Below are 21,586 nucleotides of genomic sequence, written 5' to 3'. Positions count from 1 at the left end.
AGGAAGGAAACTCTACATTTATGTTTTGATGGGGGAGGTGTGTGTGGTGATTGCGAGGGCACTGACTCTTCTTTTCTCACGAGGGGGTTTGAGAGCCAGAAGGAACGACTAGGGACTCATCCCGCTTTCCTTCGGGCCCCCGAACGTGGCAAGAACCCACCCATTGCAGCGCCAGGCGCCGTGCCTCACTTTCTCCATTTGCGGACTCCAGTTCCCAGGATGCAGAGCAGCGGCCAATCTCCTGGCTCTTCTTCCATCCCCCTCCCGCGAAAGATTGCCCCTGGCCAAGGCAAGGGGGCAGGTGGTTTCAGGGGCCGAGAACTGGAAGGGAACGGAACTAGAAAGTGGCCGGAGTCCTAGTTTCACCAGCCGGGCGGTGAAGGAGGCAGGTCCAGGGCCGGGGCGCAGAGGAGGGGGGCTTCATTCCCACGTGTCTGCACAGTGGCCGGCCCGGCGCAGTCGGGGTTAACCCAAGGCGGAGGGATCCCGCAGCGTGTGCGTAGAACTGCAGAGTCACAACCTTTCCTCGGAGAGGGCCGTATCCCTCCGCCGCTCCGCTCCAACACAAAATAGGGCCGCGTCTTCTCCTTTCTCCGCTTCTCGAGTGGGGTTCCCCAGGCAAAAGGCCCCCCCGGATCTCGCGCCGGAGGCTTCCTGAATCTCCACGACCGCTGCCGAGATCTTGGGCTAGGAAATAGCCCCTTCGCAGGAACCACCCTACCGGCCGAACAGGAGGCGGAGGGGGGGAGGCGGAGCGGCGCCGCGCTGCACTACTTTCCTCTCCGGTTGCAAATGGCTGCCTCGTTCCCCACTTTCCGCTCAGTTTCCTGACCCCCCGGTGCCGGGAGCCGGGGTTGGGCCATGCACCTCTAGGCCCCCCGCGATCACAGCCAGCCGGGGGTCGAGGGGGTGCCGCCGATCAGAGCCGGCCAGGCCGGGGGCGGGGCAGCTCCCGAGGCCAGAGGGGAAGGGAGGCGAGCGCAGGGCCTGGAGCGGCCGGAGGGGAGCGGGCAGAGGGCTCGCACCGCCCGCCCCTTCCTCTTCCTCGCCCACCTACCCTCCTCCCTTCCCCGGGGGGGAGCAGAAGGTGGGGGGCTCGAAGCCTCAGGGCGAGCGCTCGGGGTCGAGGAGCCCGGCGTTGGGTGTGTGTCAGGTTCAGCCCCGCGGCCCCGCCGGCTCCGCGTCGCCGTAGCTCGCGCGGCCCCGGGGCGCCGGCCCGGGCGGGGAGAGGGGCTCGGCGCTCCAGCGAGGGTCTCACGTTCCATCCGGGCCCGGCGCGGGGCGGTGCGGCATTCCTTCCGGGCTGCTGGGGAGGCGCCTCGACGTTCCATCTGGAGAGCCTCGACGTTCCGCCCGAGCCCGGCGCGGGCGGCCGGGGCGCTGGCCCGGCCCTAGGACTAAGAGGCCGCCCGGCGACGCGGATGCGGAGCCTGCTCGCCCAAGATCAAAGCCACCGGTGCTCTCTTTGTGTCCGCTCGGGCTTCGCCGCCCTGGGGCTGTCCATGGAAACCTAAACTGCTGGAACCCGAGGCAGAGAACCCCTCTTTGGCTTCTTGCTGTTTTTGGGGGAGGAGGGTGGCCACTCCGACCTGGATTTACCGTTCTTGGCCCCCCTAAGCCCCCCCGTGCGGGGGGCGGCTGTGATCGCTCTGGCGGTTGGAGGTCGGGGAGCGGCCCGGGCTCTGGCCATGTTCTCGGATGAGGATTTCTGGATCGCCCTGTGAAGAGGTGAGTGAAGTCTGCCCAGCCAGGGCCCAGAAAGGGTTGGACTGGGGGCATAGCCAGATGGACTATCTTGGCCGGAGCTGGCCTTTAGGTTGGAGAAAGGGGTGCCAGAGCTGAGGAGGGTTCCTTTGGCAGGGTCTGTCAAGGGAACCTGAGCCAGTCGCCTGGGCAGAACTGAGGCCTGGTGTCTGGGGTGTGCCTCTTTAAAGACTGGGGGTTCAGGGAACCACGGGAGTTTGGGAACCTGGCCAGATCGCCTTTCTGCCTGTTTATTTTTGTGTTGGGGGGAAGCTCTGCTAAACTAGGACCCAGGCCCTGATGCCAGCACCAATCCCAGTTGGCTGCTTCTCCCTCAGGGTTCCTTGTGGGTCTTGGGAACAGAACAACTTTGGGAGGGAGGATAGAGTGCCACTGCCAGGTCAGACTTACTGCCAGGTTGGACTTTAAGGTTGTTCTTGCCCATCCGGGCACCCAGAAACAGTCTCTGGGAGACTCCAGGAACCCTAGGTCTTTCACCAGGCCTTATTTCACTGTGCAAAGGGGAGAGTGTGTGGAAATTGACCAGTGTGATGAAGGGGGTGGCTGGGGCAAGAAGGAGGCGGGGCTGGGGGCAGCTCTGGCCTTGCTGTTCAACTTTAAACTGCCCCTGCCTGGCAAAGTGACCCCAGCGAGGCCTAGTGCTGTCTTAGCCTCCTTTGCCTCCCCTCCTCTGGGGATGGACATAATCTCTAGGGGATTATAGAGGAGGCCGTTGAGATTTGCTCCCTGCGAATGTGGGCTGCAAAAAATGGCTTTTGTCTCCCGCTTTCTCTGGGCCTGGTGTGGAGAGCTGGTTGCCCATAAGTCCCTGGCCAATCCCACAGGCCCCTCCCAGACCTCTCCAACCCTTTTCAATCAGGGACTGTTAACTGGTTCTCTGATCCTGTCCCAAGCCTGCAGAATAGGGTGGCCTGTCCCTCTTTGGAGGAGAAATGACCTGATCAGAGCTGTTGCTGCTGAAGCGTGTGTTTCCAACCCTGGCAGGAGGTGTTGGGGAGAAGGGGTGTGTATGTGAGTGCACGAAGGGTGCAGCATGAGCCTCATGCCTCTGGGCCCTGGGCTGGGACAGCCCCTCTCACAGCTGTCATGCTGCCCAGCAGGGATTTGGCTGGTGTGTTTTGCTCCCTCACTCCACCTCCTGCAACATACATAGGCTAGATCCCTTCGAGGCTGGTCTTGGAAAGGAGGAAAATAGGCATTTTGCTCTTGAAAGATTTCTGGGTGGTAACCCTGAGGTGAGAGGTGCTACAGGGGTGGTAGAGTGAGGCTAGCTGTCACCCATGCTCTCTTCTCCTACCTCCTCAGCAGCGTCCCTCCTGTTGTCTGTTCCCAAAGAAGTTCCTTAGGAGGGACCTCTCCTTGTTAGCTGTGGCTAACCCCAGGATGACCCAGAGACTGTCCAGAGGGTCGACAGTGCCAGTGTTGCCATTTGGATTCTTCCTGGAGGGCCGGCCCAAAATGGGGGTGGGGAGAGGTGTGGTTTGATTCTCAGGCTGGGAACCAGGAAGTCCTGAGTCCTACAGAAGAGCTGTTCACTCAAGGGCCTGTTTCAGCCTTTCACCTCTCCAAGCCTCCATTTCCCCTTTGGCTGGGAAAATGGAGTTAAAGCTGTTGGTCTGGGAGGGAGGCAGGGGGGAGAGTGGGTTGAGATGAATCCATGTCTTCTTCTTTGCTGTTTTGGGCCTCTTAGGCCCAGGACTAAGGGAAGCCAGCACAGTTTTACTCCCTAGATCTGTACTTCTCTGGGATCTCTAGTTCCCCAGAGGAATCCTGGCTAGGCATTAACCCAGTTTAGATCCAGGGAAAAAACCCTTGGGGTGTGTGTGTGTGTGTGTGTGTGTGTGTGTGGTTTCTGGCAGTGAAAGATGGGACAGGGGAACCTGTGGTCTTTATTTGTTTTGGTCCATTCAAGGGCCTGGCAACTGGGACTCAGCATTGGGGTGCAGGTGCTAGACTGCAGGGGTAGAGAAATGGAGCCCAGGCTTCTTGGAGGTACCCCTAGATTCTTTTTGGTACAGCTTGGAGGGCACTGTTCTCTTTGCTTCTTGGTCTGTCTTCCATGGCCCCATGAATAAGGCTCTGGCTTTGGAGGATGATGGTACTCTGTCTTCCAAGGCTGGACGAAGGTGGTTTCTGTACCTCCCCAAGCAGTGCCAGCCTTACCAGCTTGAGAGGGCTGCGCTCGGGGGAGGGCAGAGGAATTTGTCCCTCTGGCCTTGTGCGAGGCAGTCCTCCTCCCACCTACTGTATTATCACTGTTGCTTTTTATTTCTTACTGTTTGTGACTCCTTTGGCTTAACTTTGAGAACAGAGCTGGTGGAGGATCTTTGGGGGCATGTAGCGGTGTACACATTTAGGCAACTTTGAAGTCTCTGGGTGTGGTCAGACCTTGAATGACTGAATAGGAAGAGGGGCCTGGCTGGTGCCCTGACTTCCAACCCCTGCTTCCCAACGGTGGCTTCTAAGGGCCCCTTGAAGTTCCAGAGCAACTTTTCTGTGGGCTGGCCAGATGACCACCCTACTTTCCTTTCAGGTGTGGTCGTGTGGCAGGTTTGGGAAAGAGATGACCTGGGAAGGGAGGTAACATTGTATCTTTCCCAATCTAGTAGATTCTGATAGTGTGAGGGGAAAAAAAGTAAAACAAAATTTCTTTTCTTGTGATATGCCACAGAAGGTGCATTGCCAGTCTCTGGAAATGGAGTGTGAGCTCAGGGAAAGAGGACTGATAATTGTGGTTCTTAAGTAATTGATTCACCAATCCTGGGCACCTTTGAGGGTTGCCCCAGTCACTCAACCCCAGTGGCCGACCACTGGGGTATTTGGTTTGGAAAGAGACACTTGTCCTTACTAAGGTTGGTGTGGTCCCCTCTGGTTACATAAGAGGAGTGGAAAAGGTGGGGGAGATAAATTTCTCAAACTTACTTAGAGTTGTTTTAGGGATTTTCCCCTTCCCGTGGCACACCCCCCCCCCCCATCCTTAGGAGCATTATGCTCTCTTTTCTCTGCTTAAGCCCCTACCTTTCCCATTAAGAGCTGCTGGCACCTATCCCTTTCTCCCTTCTTCTGTAAGATGTCTTTCTTCTTCCTCACCTCTGTAACTCTTCACCTCTCTCTTTTTTGTACTGTGCTTAGTTCCCTCTGGGGTTTAGGAAAATATGCCCAAACGGTGGGTCTCAGCCTTCTTAGGTATAACTTTAGTGTGTTTTATTTGGCTATGGTATAGGCAGGCATATTGTAGAAGAGGGGACCGTTACCCCCCACCCCCATAGTGTGTGTGGAAACCCTGCTTGACGGAAGAGGAAGGAAGCTACTCTGCTCTGCTGTGTCCTCCCCGGTTTAGAACTCCTCCAAGTGGCAGTGTGCTTCCTGAGACTACAACTCCCAGCATGCCTAGCCTCAAGCCTGGCTACACATGCTCAGTAACTCTTAAGGCCCACTTCTGTTAACTACTAGGGACCTCTGAGGAGGAAGGGCAGTTGGCGTTGCTAAGGGCAACGACCTGAGGCCTTCAGGCTGGGTGAGATCCTGAGCTCCGTCACAGCAGGGGTCTGAGCTGGATTTGGATGGGCAGTGGGGGGAAATTGGGGAGTTTCTTCTGTTGTGATTGGGATCTCCTGGTTGAAACCAGTGGAAGTGGGAGAGATCCATCCATAGCTGGGCTTTAGTTTCAGTAATTTATTCTCCATCCTGCAAGACCTCAGACTCTGTCTCTGGGAGAGGGATTTTGACTGGACTCAGACTTGGGTTATGGCTACTCTTGGGTTGGCACTGACATACCTCTAGGATGGTAGCTGACTTGAGATCCGAAGAAAAAGGCCAGGGAATAGGGCCCACCAGGAGCCAAGAACTCAGACATGAGGCAGAGGGTGGTACTAGGTAGAGACTGGATGTGCTTCCAGTTGGGTGCTGTTGCCCTGGGAACTCTTAGGTAGGAGGTAGGAAGCGGGAAAGGGGAGTGGATCCCCTGAGAATCCAGAGTGGGAGAATAGGGTATGTGTTTATCCGGGGAGGAAGTAAAGCAGTGGGATAAGGGTTAGGGAGAAAGACTTTCCTTGTCATTAGAACAGGAGTTTGTAGGTATGGCTTTTCTCGGCTTTCTGCAAAGTCTATTTAGCACTAGCTGTTTTCCTTCTAGGATTCTGGGGAAAGTGTTTAGTTGGGGAGACTTACTGGACATATAGATCTTTCTTTTTGGCTCTGACAGGTCTCCCCGAGAGGGCCCTGCCCAGTCGGAGAGAGGGATGGACAGCCAGAAGCCGCCTGGTGAGGATAAAGATTCAGAACCGGCAGGTGAGGAGGGCAAATTCTGGGTTTGCTGGCAGCCTTCTGTCCTTCCCAGGCAACCTTAGGTTTCTGGTCCTGGCACAAGGACGGGAGCTAAGTCTGTCTAATAGACAGGTAATTGGAGGACTTTGTTCTTTGGAACAAAAGGCAAATTGCCATCACTGTGATCCACCAAGGGTTTTGGTTAATCTCCTGGGTCTGAAGAGCAGACTGGTGTCATACAGAGGACGATGGCTGATGTGTGCTTCTCTGTCTGTTCATTCAGCTGATGGACCTGCAGCCTCTGAGGAGTCAGGCACCACTGAGCCAGACCTTCCCAACCCACACGTGGGGGAGGTCTCTGTGCCCAGTTCTGGAGGTCCTAGGCTTCAGGAGCCTCCCCAGGACTGCAGGTAACTGGTTTGGGGAAATGAGGATATAAAGGCACACAGAGATTTAATTTGAGAGTTTCAGCTTTCAAGGAGGAAGATTTGGGAAGATGAGTGTTTGGAAATCATAGGCATGCCAGATCATGGGGATGTTAGGGTTGCCTTTGGGCAGGGGCCCGGCATGGTGCTAACGCTCGTATGTCCACAGTGGGGGTCCAGTGCGGCGTTGTGCTCTCTGTAACTGCGGGGAGCCCAGTCTACATGGGCAGCGGGAGCTACGGCGCTTTGAGTTGCCATTGGACTGGCCCCAGGGTCCAGTGGTGTCCCCTGGAGGGAACCCAGGGCCCAATGAAGCAGCGCTGCCCAGTGAGGACCTGTCACAGATTGGTTTCCCTGAGGGCCTGACACCCGCCCACCTAGGAGAGCCTGGAGGTAAGTGAGGGGAGGTGGGGCAGCTGACTTGGGCAGGAAACGGGGGAAGGGCTGGGTGGTCCTGAGCCAGTAGATTACCTTTTTGCTAACTCTGTCCTTTCTTTATACCCTTTCCCATTATAAAGGGTCCTGCTGGGCTCACCATTGGTGTGCTGCGTGGTCGGCAGGCGTATGGGGGCAGGAGGGCCCAGAACTATGTGGTGTGGACAAGGCCATCTTCTCAGGGATCTCACAGGTGGGCCTGGGGCCAAGGAATTGCACAGGCAAAGGGCAGAGCCAGCAGGGCTGGTGGGCTTCTGAGAGGGTTGGACAAGGAGGGCAGTGGGTAGACAGAGGCAGAGCTGGTGCCTGACCTATTGCTCTGGAGAGAGTGGCGGGCACTGACACTCTGTCTCCACCTTGGCAGCGCTGCTCCCACTGCACCAGGCTCGGTGCCTCCATCCCTTGCCGCTCACCCGGATGTCCACGGCTTTACCACTTCCCCTGTGCGACTGCCAGCGGTTCCTTCTTATCCATGAAAACACTGCAGCTGCTATGCCCGGAGCACAGTGAGGGGGCTGCACATCTGGGTAAGAAGTCCTATCCTCTGGCCATAGGGCAGATGAGGGGCCAAGTGTACCCCGGGGGTTTTGTGCTCTGCAGAGCACCGTCTGTATGCCCTGCTAAAATAGAGGTGAACTTTGTGAGCGTAGGGACTTTTTGCCTGTCTTGTTTACCATGGCATCCACAGTGCCTAGAAGAGTGCCTGGCATATATTAGGCAGATATTCAGTAACTGTTTGTTGTTTGTTCATTTTCTGTCTCTGGAATGCCTGTTATGTAGGGAGCACTGTGCTGAGTCCTGCAAGGAATCCATAGCTGACCCGTGTTCTCTGTCTCTTCCCACTACAGAGGAGGCTCGTTGTGCAGTGTGTGAGGGGCCAGGGGAATTGTGTGACCTGTTCTTCTGTACCAGTTGCGGGCATCACTATCACGGGGCCTGCCTGGACACTGCTCTTACCGCCCGCAAGCGTGCTGGCTGGCAGTGCCCTGAATGCAAAGTGTGCCAAGCCTGCAGGTAAGAAGAAGAGGGCAGGAGAGAAGCCTTAGGTGAAGCAGGGGTTAGGGTTGAAAACAAGGGAAGGAAGGACCCTGTTATGTGCCCTATGTCCCTGCAGGAAACCTGGGAATGACTCTAAGATGTTGGTCTGTGAGACGTGTGACAAAGGGTACCATACCTTCTGCCTAAAACCACCCATGGAGGAACTGCCTGCTCACTCTTGGAAGTGCAAGGTGAATATCCCCCAATTCTGCCTTCCTCTCCCTATCTCTGCCTCCCACAACCTCTTGTTTCTCTGTTGAGTCGAGTCCCGTGCTCTCCTCCAGGCTGCTCTCTGACCAGTGCCTGTTTTGCCCGTTTATTTCCGCTAGGCATGCCGGGTATGCCGGGCCTGTGGGGCCGGCTCAGCAGAGCTGAATCCCAACTCTGAGTGGTTTGAAAACTACTCACTCTGTCACCGCTGTCACAAAGCCCAGGGAGGACAGCTTGTCAGTTCTGTTGCTGAGCAGCAGCCCCCTGTCTGTAGCAGGTAAGTAGTGTGGACTGGAAGAGATGGGGGGCGTTGGAAGTACTGAGACCCGCAGGGGACATGTGAAAGCAAGTTGACTTTGAGAGGAGAGCCCCAAGGTGGGCAGTATGCTCTGTAGTATTCACGCCTCGCTCCAGGGTGCGCTCTAGGAGTTGATAGTTGACGAGAGCCACGGTGCCTGCTCCCCTGTACCCTCTGCAGGTTCTCACCCCCAGAGCCTGGCGATAACCCCACTGATGAGCCCGAAGCTCTGTACGTTGCATGCCAAGGGCAGCCAAAGGGTGGGCACGTGACCTCTATGCAACCCAAGGAACCGGGGCCCCTGCAATGTGAAGCCAAACCACTAGGTGAGTGGGGTTTGAGGGTCCCTGAAAGTAATTCTTGTCTGTTCTGTGGCAAGGGGCCGTGTCTGCTTCACCTGCTCTGTGGAGTAGAGCTGGGCTAGGTGGGAGCATAGTGTGTTGTGTCTGCAGGGAGAGCAGGGGCCCAACTTGAGCCCCGGTTGGAGGTCCCCCTAAATGAGGAGATGCCACTGCTGCCCCCACCTGAGGAATCGCCCCTGTCCCCACCACCTGAGGAATCGCCCACCTCCCCGCCACCTGAGGCATCGCGCCTGTCCCCGCCACCGGAGGAATCACCCCTCTCTCCGCCGCCTGAGGAGTCTCCTCTGTCTCCTCCACCTGAATCATCACCTTTTTCTCCACTGGAGGAGTCACCATTCTCTCCACCAGCGGAGTCACCCCCGTCTCCCCCACTCGAGACACCCCTGTCTCCACCGTCTGAAGCGTCACCCCTATCCCCACCATTTGAAGAATCTCCCCTGTCCCCCCCGCCTGAGGAGTTGCCCACTTCCCCGCCACCCGAAGCGTCTCGCCTGTCTCCGCCACCTGAGGAGTCACCCATGTCTCCTCCACCTGAAGAGTCACCTATGTCTCCACCACCTGAGGCATCTCGTCTGTTCCCACCATTTGAAGAATCGCCCCTGTCTCCTCCACCAGAGGAATCTCCCCTCTCCCCACCACCTGAGGCATCACGTCTGTCCCCACCGCCTGAGGACTCGCCCATGTCCCCACCACTTGAAGACTCACCTATGTCCCCCCCGCCTGAGGTGTCACGCCTGTCCCCACCGCCTGAGGAATCCCCCCTGTCCCCACCACCCGAGGAGTCTCCCACGTCCCCTCCACCTGAGGCTTCACGCCGATTCCCACCACCTGAGGACTCACCCACTTCCCCGCCACCTGAAGACTCACCTGCTTCACCACCACCGGAGGACTTACTCGTGACCCTGCCGCTAGAGGAGTCATCCCTGTTGCCACTGCCTGAGGAGCCACGACTCTGCCCCCGGCCTGAGGAGCCGCGCCTGTCCCCTCGTCCTGAGGAGCCGCACCTGTCCCCTGCACTTGAGGAACCATGCCTGTCGCCCGCGCCTGAGGAGCTGCGTCTATCCCCTTGGCTTGAGGAGCCACGTCTGTCCCCCCGGCCTGAGAAGCCATGCTTGTCCCCTGCCCCTGAGGAGCTGCACCTGTCCCCTGGGCCTGCGGAGCCCTGTCTGTCCCCCCGGCCTGAGGAGCCACGCCTGTCCCCCCGGCCTGAGGAGCCACGCCTGTCCCCCGTGCCTGAGGAGCTGCACCTGTCCCCCGGGCCTGAGGAGCTGCGCCTGTCCCCCCGGCCAGAGGAGCCGCGCCTGTCTCCCAGGACTGAGGAACCGCGCCTGTCCCCCCGGCCTGAGGAGCCGCGCCTGTCCCCCGGGCCTGAGGAGCCACGCTTGTCCCCCCGGCCTAAGGAACTGCGCCTGTCCCCTCGACCTGAAGAGCCCCCTGAGGAGCCGGGCCTATGCCCTGCACCTGAGGAATTGCCCTTGTTCCTCCCACCTGGGGAGCCACCTTTATCCCCCTTGCTTGGAGAGCCGGCCCTGTCTGAGCCTGGGGAACCACCTCTGTCCCCTCTACCTGAGGAGTTGCCGTTGTCCCCATCCAGGGAGCCATCCTTGTCACCTCAGCTGATGCCACCAGGTAAGGGGATGTTAACACCCCCTTATCTGGGACAGTCTTAATTCTTTATGGCACATCTAATCTAAGAGCCTCCCTTTTTCTCTTTCTCTCCAGATCCTCTTCCTCCTCCACTCTCACCCATTATCACAGCTGTGGCCCCGCCGGCTCTATCTCCTTTGGGGGAGTTAGAGTACCCCTTTGGTGCCAAAGGGGACAGTGACCCTGAGTCGCCGTTGGCTGCCCCCATCCTTGAGACGCCCATCAGCCCTCCACCAGAAGCTAACTGCACTGACCCTGAGCCTGTACCCCCTATGATCCTCCCTCCATCTCCAGGCTCCCCAATGGGACCAGCCTCTCCCATCCTGATGGAGCCCCTTCCCTCTCGGTGTTCTCCACTCCTGCAGCATTCCCTGCCTCCCCAAAACTCCCCTCCTTCCCAGTGCTCTCTTCCTGCTCTGCCACTGTCCATTCCCTCCCCGCTGAGTCCCATGGAGAAGGCAGTGGAGGTCTCAGATGAGGCTGAGCCGCATGAGATGGAGACTGAGAAAGTCCCGGAACCTGAGTGTCCAGCCTTGGAACCCAGCCCTACTAGTCCTCTTCCCTCCCCCATGGGGAACCTTTCCTGCCCTGCACCCAGCCCTGCCCCAGCTTTGGATGACTTCTCTGGTCTGGGGGAAGACACAGCCCCTCTGGATGGGACTGACACTCCTGGTTCACAGCCAGAGGCTGGACAGACCCCTGGCAGTTTGGCTAGTGAACTTAAGGGTTCCCCTGTGCTCCTGGACCCCGAGGAGCTGGCCCCTGTGACCCCTATGGAGGTCTATGGCCCAGAAGGCAAGCAGGCAGGGCAGGGTTCACCCTGTGAAGAGCAAGAGGAGCCACGTGTACCAGTGGCCCCTACCCCACCCACTCTCATCAAATCCGACATCGTTAATGAGATCTCTAATCTGAGCCAGGGTGATGCCAGTGCCAGTTTTCCTGGCTCAGAGCCCCTGCTAGGCTCTCCCGACCCCGAGGGGGGCGGCTCCTTGTCCATGGAGCTGGGGGTATCTACAGATGTTAGTCCAGCCCGAGATGAGGGCTCCCTGCGGCTCTGTACTGACTCGCTGCCAGAGACTGACGACTCGCTATTGTGTGATGCTGGGACAGCTATTGGCGGTGGCAAAGCCGAGGGGGACAAGGGGAGGCGGCGCAGCTCCCCAGCTCGTTCCCGCATCAAACAGGTGAGAGGCTATCCGGCCACTGGTTGTGGTCAACGTGATGCCACTGTCAGGGGTGTAATCCTGTGTCACTGATAGCTTTCCACCTGGCTTATTGAATCCTAGACTGTCAGAGACCCTTCAGTTCAACTTCTTACTTCTCTAAGGGGAATACTGATACATAGAGGGGGATGTGAACTGCCTATGTTTGTGGTTATTCAGTAGGAGAGTAAGGACTAGAAATTCAGGTCTCTCTAGCCAGCATTTTTCTTATTGTGCCACGTTGGCCACTCTTTCTCCTTGGGACAGGGGAATGGTTTGAGCCGGAGCTACCCACCTGTTGCAGTCTGAGAGCTTGGCTTTTCCCCTGCCCTGACTGGGACTCCTGGGCCTTATCACCTGTCATGCTCTGTCCATTTGTTTCTTTTCTCCCCGCCCCCAAGCCTGCAGACCCAGCACACTGTAGCATTACAAGCTCCTGACTTGCTGTTGTAATCGTCCTCTTCCCTCACCCAGGGTCGCAGCAGTAGTTTCCCAGGAAGACGCCGGCCACGTGGAGGAGCACATGGAGGACGTGGGAGAGGACGGGCCCGGCTAAAATCAACTACTTCTTCCATTGAGACTCTGGTAGTAAGGAGAGGCTTCCCATTTCCCAAACATGCTTCAGCTGGCCCCTTCAAGATTAAACACCCTTTAAATCCTGCCAGTCCCCTGCACGCTTACCTACCTGCCTGCTAGCCTAGGGCCTGTCCAGCTGTGTCTGTGCTCTTTCTGTCCACCTGGCCCCCAGACTTCTCTGAAATCTCTGCTGTTGGGCTGAGGCCCAGTTGGGAGCTGGGGTGTTCTTCTGCTTCTTAGTCCTGGCTCCTGGCCTTCGTCTTAGCCAGGGGTTCATGCCTCCTTCCCCCAACACCACAGAGGAGAGCAGCTTAGTGGGGGCAGATTTAGCTGCCTCACTTGCCACAACTCTCTGCCTGTAAGGTTGCTGATATCGATAGCTCTCCCAGCAAAGAGGAAGAAGACGACGATGACGACACCATGCAAAATACTGTGGTTCTTTTCTCCAACACAGACAAGTTTGTCCTAATGCAGGTACCGTACTTGACTGGTGTAGTCCCGTCCTCAACACTGAGACCTGGCAGACCCAACATTGGGTGTGCATATTTTGGTGGGAGGGTAAATGAGGAAACCCAAACCAAGGACCTACTTCTGAGGATATCCAGCTTTGTTTGTCTGTCCATCAAATTTCTCTTTAGTGTCTCCTCTGAGCTTGGTGCTGAGCTAGGAGCAAGGGGTATAGTAGTGAAAAAGGCAAGAAATGGTCTCTGCCCTATTGAAGCTTATGGCCTAGGGAAGTTAATGTACCTTTTCACCTGAATGATCTAAAGCTGGTAGACTTTTGTCAGATATGCTGCTCTCTCATCCTGACCGCTCTTTGCCTTTGTCACCTTCCTTTTACGTCCCCTTCCTTTTACGCACGTCAGGATGTACCAATTCAGATTCCCTGGTCATGATCAGATGAGCAAGGCGTGCTAGGAAGGAACAGGCCCGTGATGGCTAAGTGTCCTAATGATGGGGGCTGGGTTTTTGGTTCCCTGACTCCCTCCTTTCAGATTAGTGTTGGTCGCTGGGACTGAGATGAGGAGACCAGGTTGGACATTTGGGTTTCTCTGTGTTTCTCTAGGACATGTGCGTGGTATGTGGCAGCTTCGGCCGGGGGGCAGAGGGCCACCTCCTTGCCTGTTCCCAGTGTTCTCAGTGCTATCACCCTTACTGTGTCAACAGCAAGGTGAGTTCAAGGCCCAAGAGGCCTGGGCTACGGAATGGGGTCAGTTATTCCTTACCTTAGGCCCATGTTCTGGTCACACTGTGTGTGTGTGTGTGTGTGTGTGTGTGTGAATTTTTAAATTTGAGTATAGTTGATACCTGGTCACACTACTTAAAGTGGCTTTTGGTCATAGAAGTTATATATTAGTCATTAGTGGTTATCAAACTCATCTTGGGGCAAAGTAGTCTGGAAATCGTGGTGGTCTTTATTAAGTTTTTTGTGGTAGACCATGATTTACTGGTATAATTTAATCTATTGTATAAGCTGTGAGAGCTTTGCTAATAGAAAACATGATATGGCCTGGAGATAAAGTATAAAATCAAAATTATAAGCACATGTCTACAAGGAGAAAGCACCGTTTTTGACCCAGGTGTGATCACTTGCTTTCATTAATATTAATTCAGAACTTGTTCACTGCTAACATTCACTGACTTTTAACAGTAGCAGGTTCAAAATGTTCAAGAAAAATTGGGGGAAATACAACCTAATTCTCCCTGCAGTCTTTCTGGGGACGTGGCTAGTGAAAGATTGTAATGAGGCGGTGGCGGGGTGAGGCTGTTCTCTGGTGGAGATTCCTGGGGGCCTAAGTTTAGGACCACGCTTTTGGGGATTAGGGTGCTCTGCACGGCCCTCCTGTGCTCGGATGGGCACCGAGGTCCTCCAGCCCTACCCACGGTAAGTCCCACCCTCCCCAAAGAGAGCGTCCCTCTCTTGTACGTCAGACCCCGAGGAATTGCCTCTTCTGCCCCAGATCACCAAGGTGATGCTGCTGAAGGGCTGGCGTTGCGTGGAGTGCATCGTGTGTGAGGTATGCGGCCAAGCGTCGGACCCCTCACGCCTGCTGCTCTGTGATGACTGTGACATTAGCTACCACACGTACTGCCTGGACCCGCCACTGCTCACCGTGCCCAAGGGTGGCTGGAAGTGCAAGTGGTAAGGAGACCTGGGATCTTGAGGGGCCTGGGCCAGAGATGTTGGAGGGATGTGATATTGCTCACATGACAGAGGCTGGATTTCGAAGGCCGGGCTGGTTGCTTCTCCGTGTGAAGGTGCTTTTGGTTGCCTTGGGGAGGTTAGGTGCTGAAGTTCGGGCTTTCTGCTCCCACCAGGTGTGTGTCTTGTATGCAGTGTGGGGCCGCCTCCCCTGGCTTCCACTGTGAATGGCAGAATAGTTACACACACTGCGGGCCCTGCGCCAGCCTGGTGACCTGCCCTATCTGTCATGCCCCGTACATGGAAGAGGACCTACTGATCCAGTGCCGCCACTGTGAACGGTGAGGGTGCCCCGTCCCCTTACGTAGGCCTTTCCCCCGTTCTCCTCCTTGTGCTGTCAGGGCTTATCTCTTCCTGCCTCCCTTCATCCAGGTGGATGCATGCTGGCTGCGAGAGCCTCTTCACAGAGGACGATGTGGAGCAGGCGGCTGACGAGGGCTTTGACTGTGTCTCCTGCCAGCCCTACGTGGTAAAGCCTGCTGGTGAGTACCAGGTGCTGGGGAGAGGGGAGAGGGGTCAGGCCAGGGGTGCCTTGCTTTGGGACAGGGCCTCAAGCTGCCTTGGTTTGCCTGTCTCTTCCATAGCGCCTGTTGCCCCTCCAGAGTTGGTGCCTATGAAGGTGAAAGAACCAGGTGAGTCACAGAAGTCCCAAATGCCAGGGCCAGAGGAGACCTAGACACCGTCTGGCCCCACTCCAGCCCCCCAACTTCATCTCCTCATTCAGAGGAGGAAACTAAGATCCTCAGAGGTTGAGTGGCCTGCCCACGGTCATCCCAGTAGGTTAGTGGTAAACTTATATGACGAGAACCAAGGCCTCCATTTTCCCAGGTAGAGTTCATTCCGCTAGGCAACATGGCCTTCGCACTGCCAGAACCTCATCTCCAGAGAGCACAGAACACAACTTTTTCTCCTCGGTGAAGGAGGCTGGGGCCATCTCCTCCATCATGATGTGGGCACTGCTCCTGGCATCTGGGGCACCATATGCTGGCATTCGGCAGGCCTAGGCAGCTAGAGAGTATGTTAGGTGAACAACTAGTGTTAGTCATGAGCAAAGTCAGGCTTCTAGCAGCCATCTCCGTGAACCCCTCTCGGTCACTGATGGAGAACTCGGGGCCTTAGCTGGCACCCGTTGGTGGTCTGTCCTCTCCAGTCCTCATACCCCAGTGTTTGCTTTGGCCTGTCTTTTGCTGCTTTTGTCCCAGCTGGGGACTTAGGCTGGAACTTGGAGTTCTGGTTTCTCTGGGGCCTCTATCCAAGGGTTACATGCTCTTCTCCTTTGTGCAGAGCCTCAGTACTTTCGCTTCGAGGGTGTGTGGTTGACAGAAACAGGCATGGCCGTGCTGCGTAACCTGACCATGTCACCCCTGCACAAGCGGCGCCAGCGGCGCGGACGGCTTGGCCTCCCAGGCGAGGCAGGGCTAGAGGGTGCTGAGCCCTCAGATGCCCTTGGCCCTGATGACAAGAAGGATGGGGACCTGGACACTGATGAACTGCTCAAGGGTGAAGGTGAGGCTGGGGACTCTCAGGGAGTGCCCAAGGAGCGGGAATGTGCCCGTGAGAGTGGGGTGTTGGGTGGGGCAGCATTGCTACTCCTGGTCCCCCTCAAGCCACTTTGGTCTTGCCAGATGGCTCTGTGGCAAGGCACTGGGCTCTCTGTTCTTGGATGGCAGGATGACAAGGTTAAAAGGGTCCATGCCTCTGATCCCCCCCCCCCATCCCTAACCACAGGTGGTGTGGAACACATGGAATGCGAAATGAAACTGGAGGGCCCCGTCAGCCCTGACGTGGAGCCTGGCAGAGAGGAGACTGAGGAAAGCAAGAAACGCAAGCGCAAACCCTATCGGCCTGGTGAGGGCCGGGGACGGGGAGGTGTGTGGCGAGGGATGGCTTCCCAGCTTCCCAGCAGCTTCTCAGCGTCCTCTCTGCCTCCTCATAGGCATCGGCGGTTTCATGGTGCGACAGCGGAAATCCCACACACGTGTGAAAAAGGGGCCTGCTGCACAGGCGGAGGTGTTGAGTGGGGATGGGCAGCCCGACGAGGGTGAGACGGGTGAGGGCTCCAGGGGGGCCTGGGAGAAGGTGGGGATCACAGGAACTATGGGGCGCTGCCAGGGAGGCCCGGGAGGTGAGGGCTCATTCATTGGGCCAAGAGGGTGGGGGGCCCAACTGCATTGGGGAGCGTCCCTCAGCCAAGTTAGGAGCAGTGTGCCTGGTGTCCCCTGAGGGGGGCTGACACCTCCCCTTCTGTCCCCAGTGATGCCTGCGGACCTGCCTGTTGAGGGCCCTGTGGACCAGAGCTTAGCTGATGGGGATGAGAAAAAGAAGCAGCAGCGGCGAGGGCGCAAGAAGAGCAAACTGGAAGACATGTTTCCTGCTTATCTGCAGGTGGGCCTTAGGTCCTGCAGGGTGAGGGGAGCGCCTGCCCTGCAGAGCACAAAGAAGCTTGTGTCTCTTACTTCTCCTGCAGGAAGCCTTCTTTGGGAAGGAGCTGCTGGACCTGAGCCGGAAGGCCCTTTTTGCAGTTGGTGTGGGCCGGCCAAGCTTTGGACTAGGAACCCCAAAAGCCAAGGGGGATGGAGGCTCAGATAGGAAGGAGCTCCCCACCTCACAGAAAGGTCAGTCATGTGGGGATGAGGTGGTCTGAAGAGATCCAACTTCCCCATGCTTAGGAGCTGGCGAGGGAGTTTGGTAGGGAACAGGCTCGTCCCCCGGAATTGAGGGTGGGCCAGGGCCCTGGCCTGGGGAGCTGGGGACCTGTTCTGGGCATCACGTGTCGGGCATCTCTGACTGGAGTGGGGACTGTTGCTCATAGGAGATGATGGTCCAGATGTTGCGGATGAAGAATCCCGTGGCCCTGAGGGCAAGGCTGATACACCAGGTGAGAGCTGCTGGGCAGACTGTGTCCTGTCCTCGTTTTGCCTCTGTCAACATGTTTTGCCCCTGAGCACCATCTGAGTTGGAGGCTGGAAACTGTGTCATGCTGTCTGTGGTTCAGGGTGGCCAGGCTGGTGCCCCTGCACTGTCCTTGGCTGATGGGCTTCTCCTGGCAATTGCAGGACCCGAAGACGGAGGCGTCAAGGCATCGCCAGTGCCCAGTGACCCCGAGAAGCCCGGCACTCCGGGTGAAGGGATGCTTAGCTCTGACTTAGATAGGATTCCCACCGAAGGTGAGACTGTGGCCCACAGTCTTCATGTGTAAGGGTCCTCTGTGGGAGAAGGAGAAGGTCCTACCTGTGGGACTGCTCTATCTACGCAGCTTCTTTGGTGTGGAGTCCTGGGCTCCTTCCCTGACCATGGCCGTCTGTAGCCCTGTGGTGTCCCCTCAAATCCCCAGTCTTCCTCAGCGGCATCCTTCCTCAATCCCCCCACAGAACTGCCCAAGATGGAATCCAAGGACCTGCAGCAGCTCTTCAAGGATGTTCTGGGTTCTGAACGAGAGCAGCACCTGGGTTGCGGGACCCCTGGCCCGGACGGCAGCCGGACACCGCTGCAGAGGCCCTTTCTTCAAGGTGATGCAAATGGGAGTGGTGTAAAGACGGGGTGGCCAGGTTTGGCCAAGCTTGCCCCAGGATGGGCCTCTTGCTCCCTTTCTCTGATCCTGTGCCTCTTGTAGGTGGACTCCCTTTGGGCAATCTCCCCTCCAGCAGCCCAATGGACTCCTACCCGGGCCTCTGCCAGTCCCCGTTTCTGGATTCTAGGTTGGTATCTGTGCTTAACCTTTGTGGGCAGCCCCTGTTGTCCCTTCCCTCCCTCTGGGGCCATGCCAAGGGAGGGGCCTTGGACTCCTGGGTGCTGCTGTAGCAACACTTCCCTCTGCTCCTTAGTGATCCGCCTTGGGGGGGGGGGCAGGGCAGTGGCCTGGGGGCTCTAGGCAGTTTGTCTGGGGGTGGGGCTTGGCATCCCTGCCCTCTGTGACTCTCTGCCCCTGCGCCCCAGGGAGCGCGGGGGCTTCTTTAGCCCGGAACCCGGTGAGCCAGACAGCCCCTGGACAGGCTCGGGGGGCACCACGCCCTCCACCCCCACCACCCCCACCACGGAGGGTGAGGGCGACGGGCTCTCCTATAACCAGCGGAGCCTTCAGCGCTGGGAGAAGGATGAGGAGTTGGGCCAGCTCTCCACCATCTCGCCTGTGCTCTATGCCAACATTAACTTTCCCAGTCTCAAGCAGGATTACCCAGGTACCCATGGGTTGGAGGCAAGGATAAACAACCTGGTAATGTGGTGGGTACAGGGGTCACCTGCCAAGTCTCCTCTAATGACATACTTCTGCCCTCCAGACTGGTCTAGCCGTTGCAAACAAATCATGAAGCTCTGGAGAAAAGTTCCAGCTGCTGACAAAGCCCCTTACCTGGTGAGATGGAAGGGTCAGGGTGGGAACTGGGGTTCAGGGGTGTCTTTGGGAAATTCACCTCAATTCTTTCCACTCCCCACTCCCAAAGCGACTGGGCCAGAAGGGATCTGCTTGTGGGTAGGGAGTGAGTGACGTGAGGGATGGGGGCTGGGCATGAAAAGGAGCCGTGGTAGGCCTAAGGCTGTGTCCTGTATCCCTCAGCAAAAGGCCAAAGATAACCGGGCGGCTCACCGCATCAACAAGGTGCAAAAGGTGAGTGGGGGTCAGGCTGGGTCGTGCCATCCAAGTCCTCTAGCTGGGGGCTTCTTGGAGGATATGGGGGACATAGGGCCTGTCCCAGCAGCCTGACTGCTCTGTGCCTGGTCTCCCCCTGTAGCAGGCTGAGAGCCAGATCAACAAGCAGACCAAGGTGGGCGACATGGCCCGTAAGACTGACCGACCGGCCCTACATCTCCGCATTCCCCCCCAGCCAGGGGCACTGGGCAGTCCGCCCCCCGCTGCTGCCCCCACCATTTTCATTGGCAGCCCCACAACCCCCGCCGGCTTGTCTACCTCTGCGGATGGGTTCCTGAAGCCGCCGGCGGGCACAGTGCCCGGCCCCGACTCGCCCGGTGAGCTCTTCCTCAAGCTCCCACCCCAGGTGCCCGCCCAAGTGCCTTCGCAGGACCCCTTTGGACTGGCCCCCGCCTACGCTCTGGAGCCCCGCTTCCCCACGGCACCACCTACCTATCCTCCCTATCCTAGTCCGACTGGGGCCCCCGCGCAGCCCCTGACGCTGGGCGCCTCATCTCGTCCTGGGACTGGCCAGCCAGGGGAATTCCACACTACCCCACCTGGCACCCCCCGACACCAGCCGTCCACACCTGACCCCTTTCTCAAACCCCGCTGCCCGTCACTGGACAACCTGGCTGTGCCTGAGAGCCCAGGGATAGGGGGAGGCAAGGCTACCGAGCCCCTGCTGTCGCCCCCGCCTTTTGCGGAGTCTCGGAAGGCCCTAGAGGTGAAGAAGGAAGAGCTCGGGGCATCCTCTCCTAGCTATGGGCCCCCAAACCTAGGCTTTGTTGACTCACCTTCCTCAGGCCCCCACCTGGGCAGCCTGGAGTTAAAGGCACCTGATGTTTTCAAAGCCCCCCTGACCCCTCGGGCATCTCAGGTAGAGCCCCAGAGCCCGGGCTTGGGCCTAAGGCCCCAGGAGCCACCCCCGGCCCAGGCTTTGGCCCCTTCTTCCCCCAGCCACTCGGACATCTTTCGCCCTGGCCCCTACCCTGACCCCTATGCCCAGCCCCCATTGACGCCTCGGCCCCAACCCCCACCCCCAGAGAGCTGCTGTGCCCTGCCCCCTCGCTCATTGCCCTCAGACCCTTTCTCCCGAGTGCCCGCCAGTCCCCAGTCCCAGTCCAGCTCCCAGTCCCCATTAACACCCCGTCCTTTGTCTGCCGAGGCTTTTTGCCCATCCCCTGTTACCCCTCGCTTTCAGTCCCCTGATCCCTATTCCCGTCCACCCTCACGCCCTCAGTCCCGTGACCCATTTGCCCCCTTGCATAAGCCACCCCGACCCCAGCCCCCTGAAGTTGCCTTCAAGGCTGGGCCTCTAGCCCACACTCCTCTGGGGGCTGGGGGCTTCCCAGCAGCCCTGCCCTCAGGGCCGGCAGGTGAGCTCCATGCTAAGGTCGCAAGTGGGCAGCCGCCCAATTTCGCCCGGTCCCCTGGGACGGGTGCTTTTGTGGGCACCCCCTCTCCCATGCGTTTCACTTTCCCTCAGGCAGTAGGGGAGCCTTCCCTAAAGCCCCCCGTCCCTCAGCCTGGTCTCCCTCCACCCCATGGGATCAACAGCCATTTTGGGCCCGGCCCTGCCTTGGGCAAGCCTCAAAGCACAAACTACGCAGTAGCCACAGGGAACTTCCACCCATCGGGCAGCCCCCTGGGATCCAGCAGTGGGTCCACAGGAGAGGGCTTTGGGCTGTCCCCGCTACGCCCCCCATCAGTCCTACCACCACCTGCACCCGATGGATCCCTCCCCTACCTGTCCCATGGAGCCTCACAGCGGGCAGGCATCACCTCTCCAGTGGATAAGCGAGAAGACCCAGGGGCTGGAATGGGCAGCTCTTTGGCGGCACCCGAACTTCCAGGTACCCAGGACCCAGGCATGTCCAGCCTCAGCCAAACAGAACTAGAGAAACAGCGGCAGGTGGGTGGACATCCTGGAGCAAACTCCCCATACCTCTGCTGTCCCTGTGCCAGCCCTGTGATTAGAGTAGAATGGACTTACCCCGCTTCTCTGTTCTCCGCACAGCGCCAGCGACTCCGGGAGCTGCTGATTCGGCAGCAGATCCAGCGCAATACCCTGCGGCAGGAGAAGGAGACAGCTGCGGCAGCTGCGGGAGCAGTGGGGCCCCCGGGCAGCTGGGGTGCTGAGCCCAGCAGCCCTGCCTTTGAGCAACTGAGTCGAGGCCAGACCCCCTTTGCCGGGACCCAGGTAGGTAAAGTGGCAAGAGGTGGGGGAGGTCTAGTGTACTGAAGGTGGCCCCCTCACCTACCTCTGTCTCTCCTAGGACAAGAGTAGCCTTGTGGGGCTGCCCCCAAGCAAGTTGGGTGGCCCCATTCTGGGGCCAGGGGCTTTCCCCGGCGATGACCGACTCTCCCGGCCACCTCCACCAGCCACCCCTTCTTCTATGGATGTGAACAACCGGTGAGGCTCCAAGGGGTTACCTCGGGGTAAAGCAAGGGAACAGATTTCACCACCGCTGTGTGCTGCCCCTGGTTTTCCCATGGCTGACCCTCGCCCAGTGTCACTTACTCTTCCCTGTTC

General features: G+C 58.0%; 1 protein-coding gene across 7 annotated transcripts in view; it reads left to right on the top strand.

Moving 5' to 3' along the window:
* The first annotated feature begins 540 nt into the window (after positions 1 to 540).
* The window catches only part of KMT2D (lysine methyltransferase 2D), a 39,481-nt gene continuing 18,435 nt past the window's right edge, over positions 541 to 21,586 (top strand). For 2 of the 7 annotated variants that reach the window (XM_087855807.1, XM_087855804.1), the window contains exons 1-34: positions 541 to 1,728; positions 5,969 to 6,054; positions 6,314 to 6,440; positions 6,625 to 6,848; positions 6,974 to 7,083; positions 7,255 to 7,417; positions 7,739 to 7,904; positions 8,005 to 8,119; positions 8,258 to 8,415; positions 8,617 to 8,762; positions 8,889 to 10,427; positions 10,521 to 11,629; positions 12,122 to 12,235; positions 12,587 to 12,697; positions 13,290 to 13,394; positions 14,185 to 14,366; positions 14,543 to 14,707; positions 14,799 to 14,908; positions 15,011 to 15,058; positions 15,711 to 15,932; positions 16,155 to 16,274; positions 16,363 to 16,467; positions 16,681 to 16,811; positions 16,894 to 17,041; positions 17,239 to 17,304; positions 17,483 to 17,593; positions 17,798 to 17,935; positions 18,040 to 18,124; positions 18,363 to 18,604; positions 18,704 to 18,777; positions 18,979 to 19,029; positions 19,154 to 20,965; positions 21,071 to 21,253; positions 21,330 to 21,466. In XM_087855807.1, the coding sequence (XP_087711933.1) occupies positions 6,006 to 6,054; positions 6,314 to 6,440; positions 6,625 to 6,848; positions 6,974 to 7,083; positions 7,255 to 7,417; positions 7,739 to 7,904; positions 8,005 to 8,119; positions 8,258 to 8,415; positions 8,617 to 8,762; positions 8,889 to 10,427; positions 10,521 to 11,629; positions 12,122 to 12,235; positions 12,587 to 12,697; positions 13,290 to 13,394; positions 14,185 to 14,366; positions 14,543 to 14,707; positions 14,799 to 14,908; positions 15,011 to 15,058; positions 15,711 to 15,932; positions 16,155 to 16,274; positions 16,363 to 16,467; positions 16,681 to 16,811; positions 16,894 to 17,041; positions 17,239 to 17,304; positions 17,483 to 17,593; positions 17,798 to 17,935; positions 18,040 to 18,124; positions 18,363 to 18,604; positions 18,704 to 18,777; positions 18,979 to 19,029; positions 19,154 to 20,965; positions 21,071 to 21,253; positions 21,330 to 21,466 (8,366 nt within the window). In that variant the 5' untranslated portion in view covers positions 541 to 1,728; positions 5,969 to 6,005. Of the gene's footprint in view, positions 1,729 to 5,968; positions 6,055 to 6,313; positions 6,441 to 6,624; positions 6,849 to 6,973; positions 7,084 to 7,254; positions 7,418 to 7,738; positions 7,905 to 8,004; positions 8,120 to 8,257; positions 8,416 to 8,616; positions 8,763 to 8,888; positions 10,428 to 10,520; positions 11,630 to 12,121; positions 12,236 to 12,586; positions 12,698 to 13,289; positions 13,395 to 14,184; positions 14,367 to 14,542; positions 14,708 to 14,798; positions 14,909 to 15,010; positions 15,059 to 15,710; positions 15,933 to 16,154; positions 16,275 to 16,362; positions 16,477 to 16,680; positions 16,812 to 16,893; positions 17,042 to 17,238; positions 17,305 to 17,482; positions 17,594 to 17,797; positions 17,936 to 18,039; positions 18,125 to 18,362; positions 18,605 to 18,703; positions 18,778 to 18,978; positions 19,030 to 19,153; positions 20,966 to 21,070; positions 21,254 to 21,329; positions 21,467 to 21,586 lie in introns of all 7 variants that reach the window. The other 5 variants (XM_087855806.1, XM_087855802.1, XM_087855803.1 and 2 more) reach the window with 4 other exon arrangements.

Source organism: Ursus americanus, chromosome 25 (genome assembly GCF_024610735.1).
Source record: "Ursus americanus isolate L20-20 chromosome 25, mUrsAme1.1.p, whole genome shotgun sequence".
Lineage (NCBI taxonomy): Eukaryota > Metazoa > Chordata > Mammalia > Carnivora > Ursidae > Ursus > Ursus americanus.
Note: the sequence above shows the minus strand (reverse complement) of the source record. Positions and strands in the feature narration are given on the sequence as shown.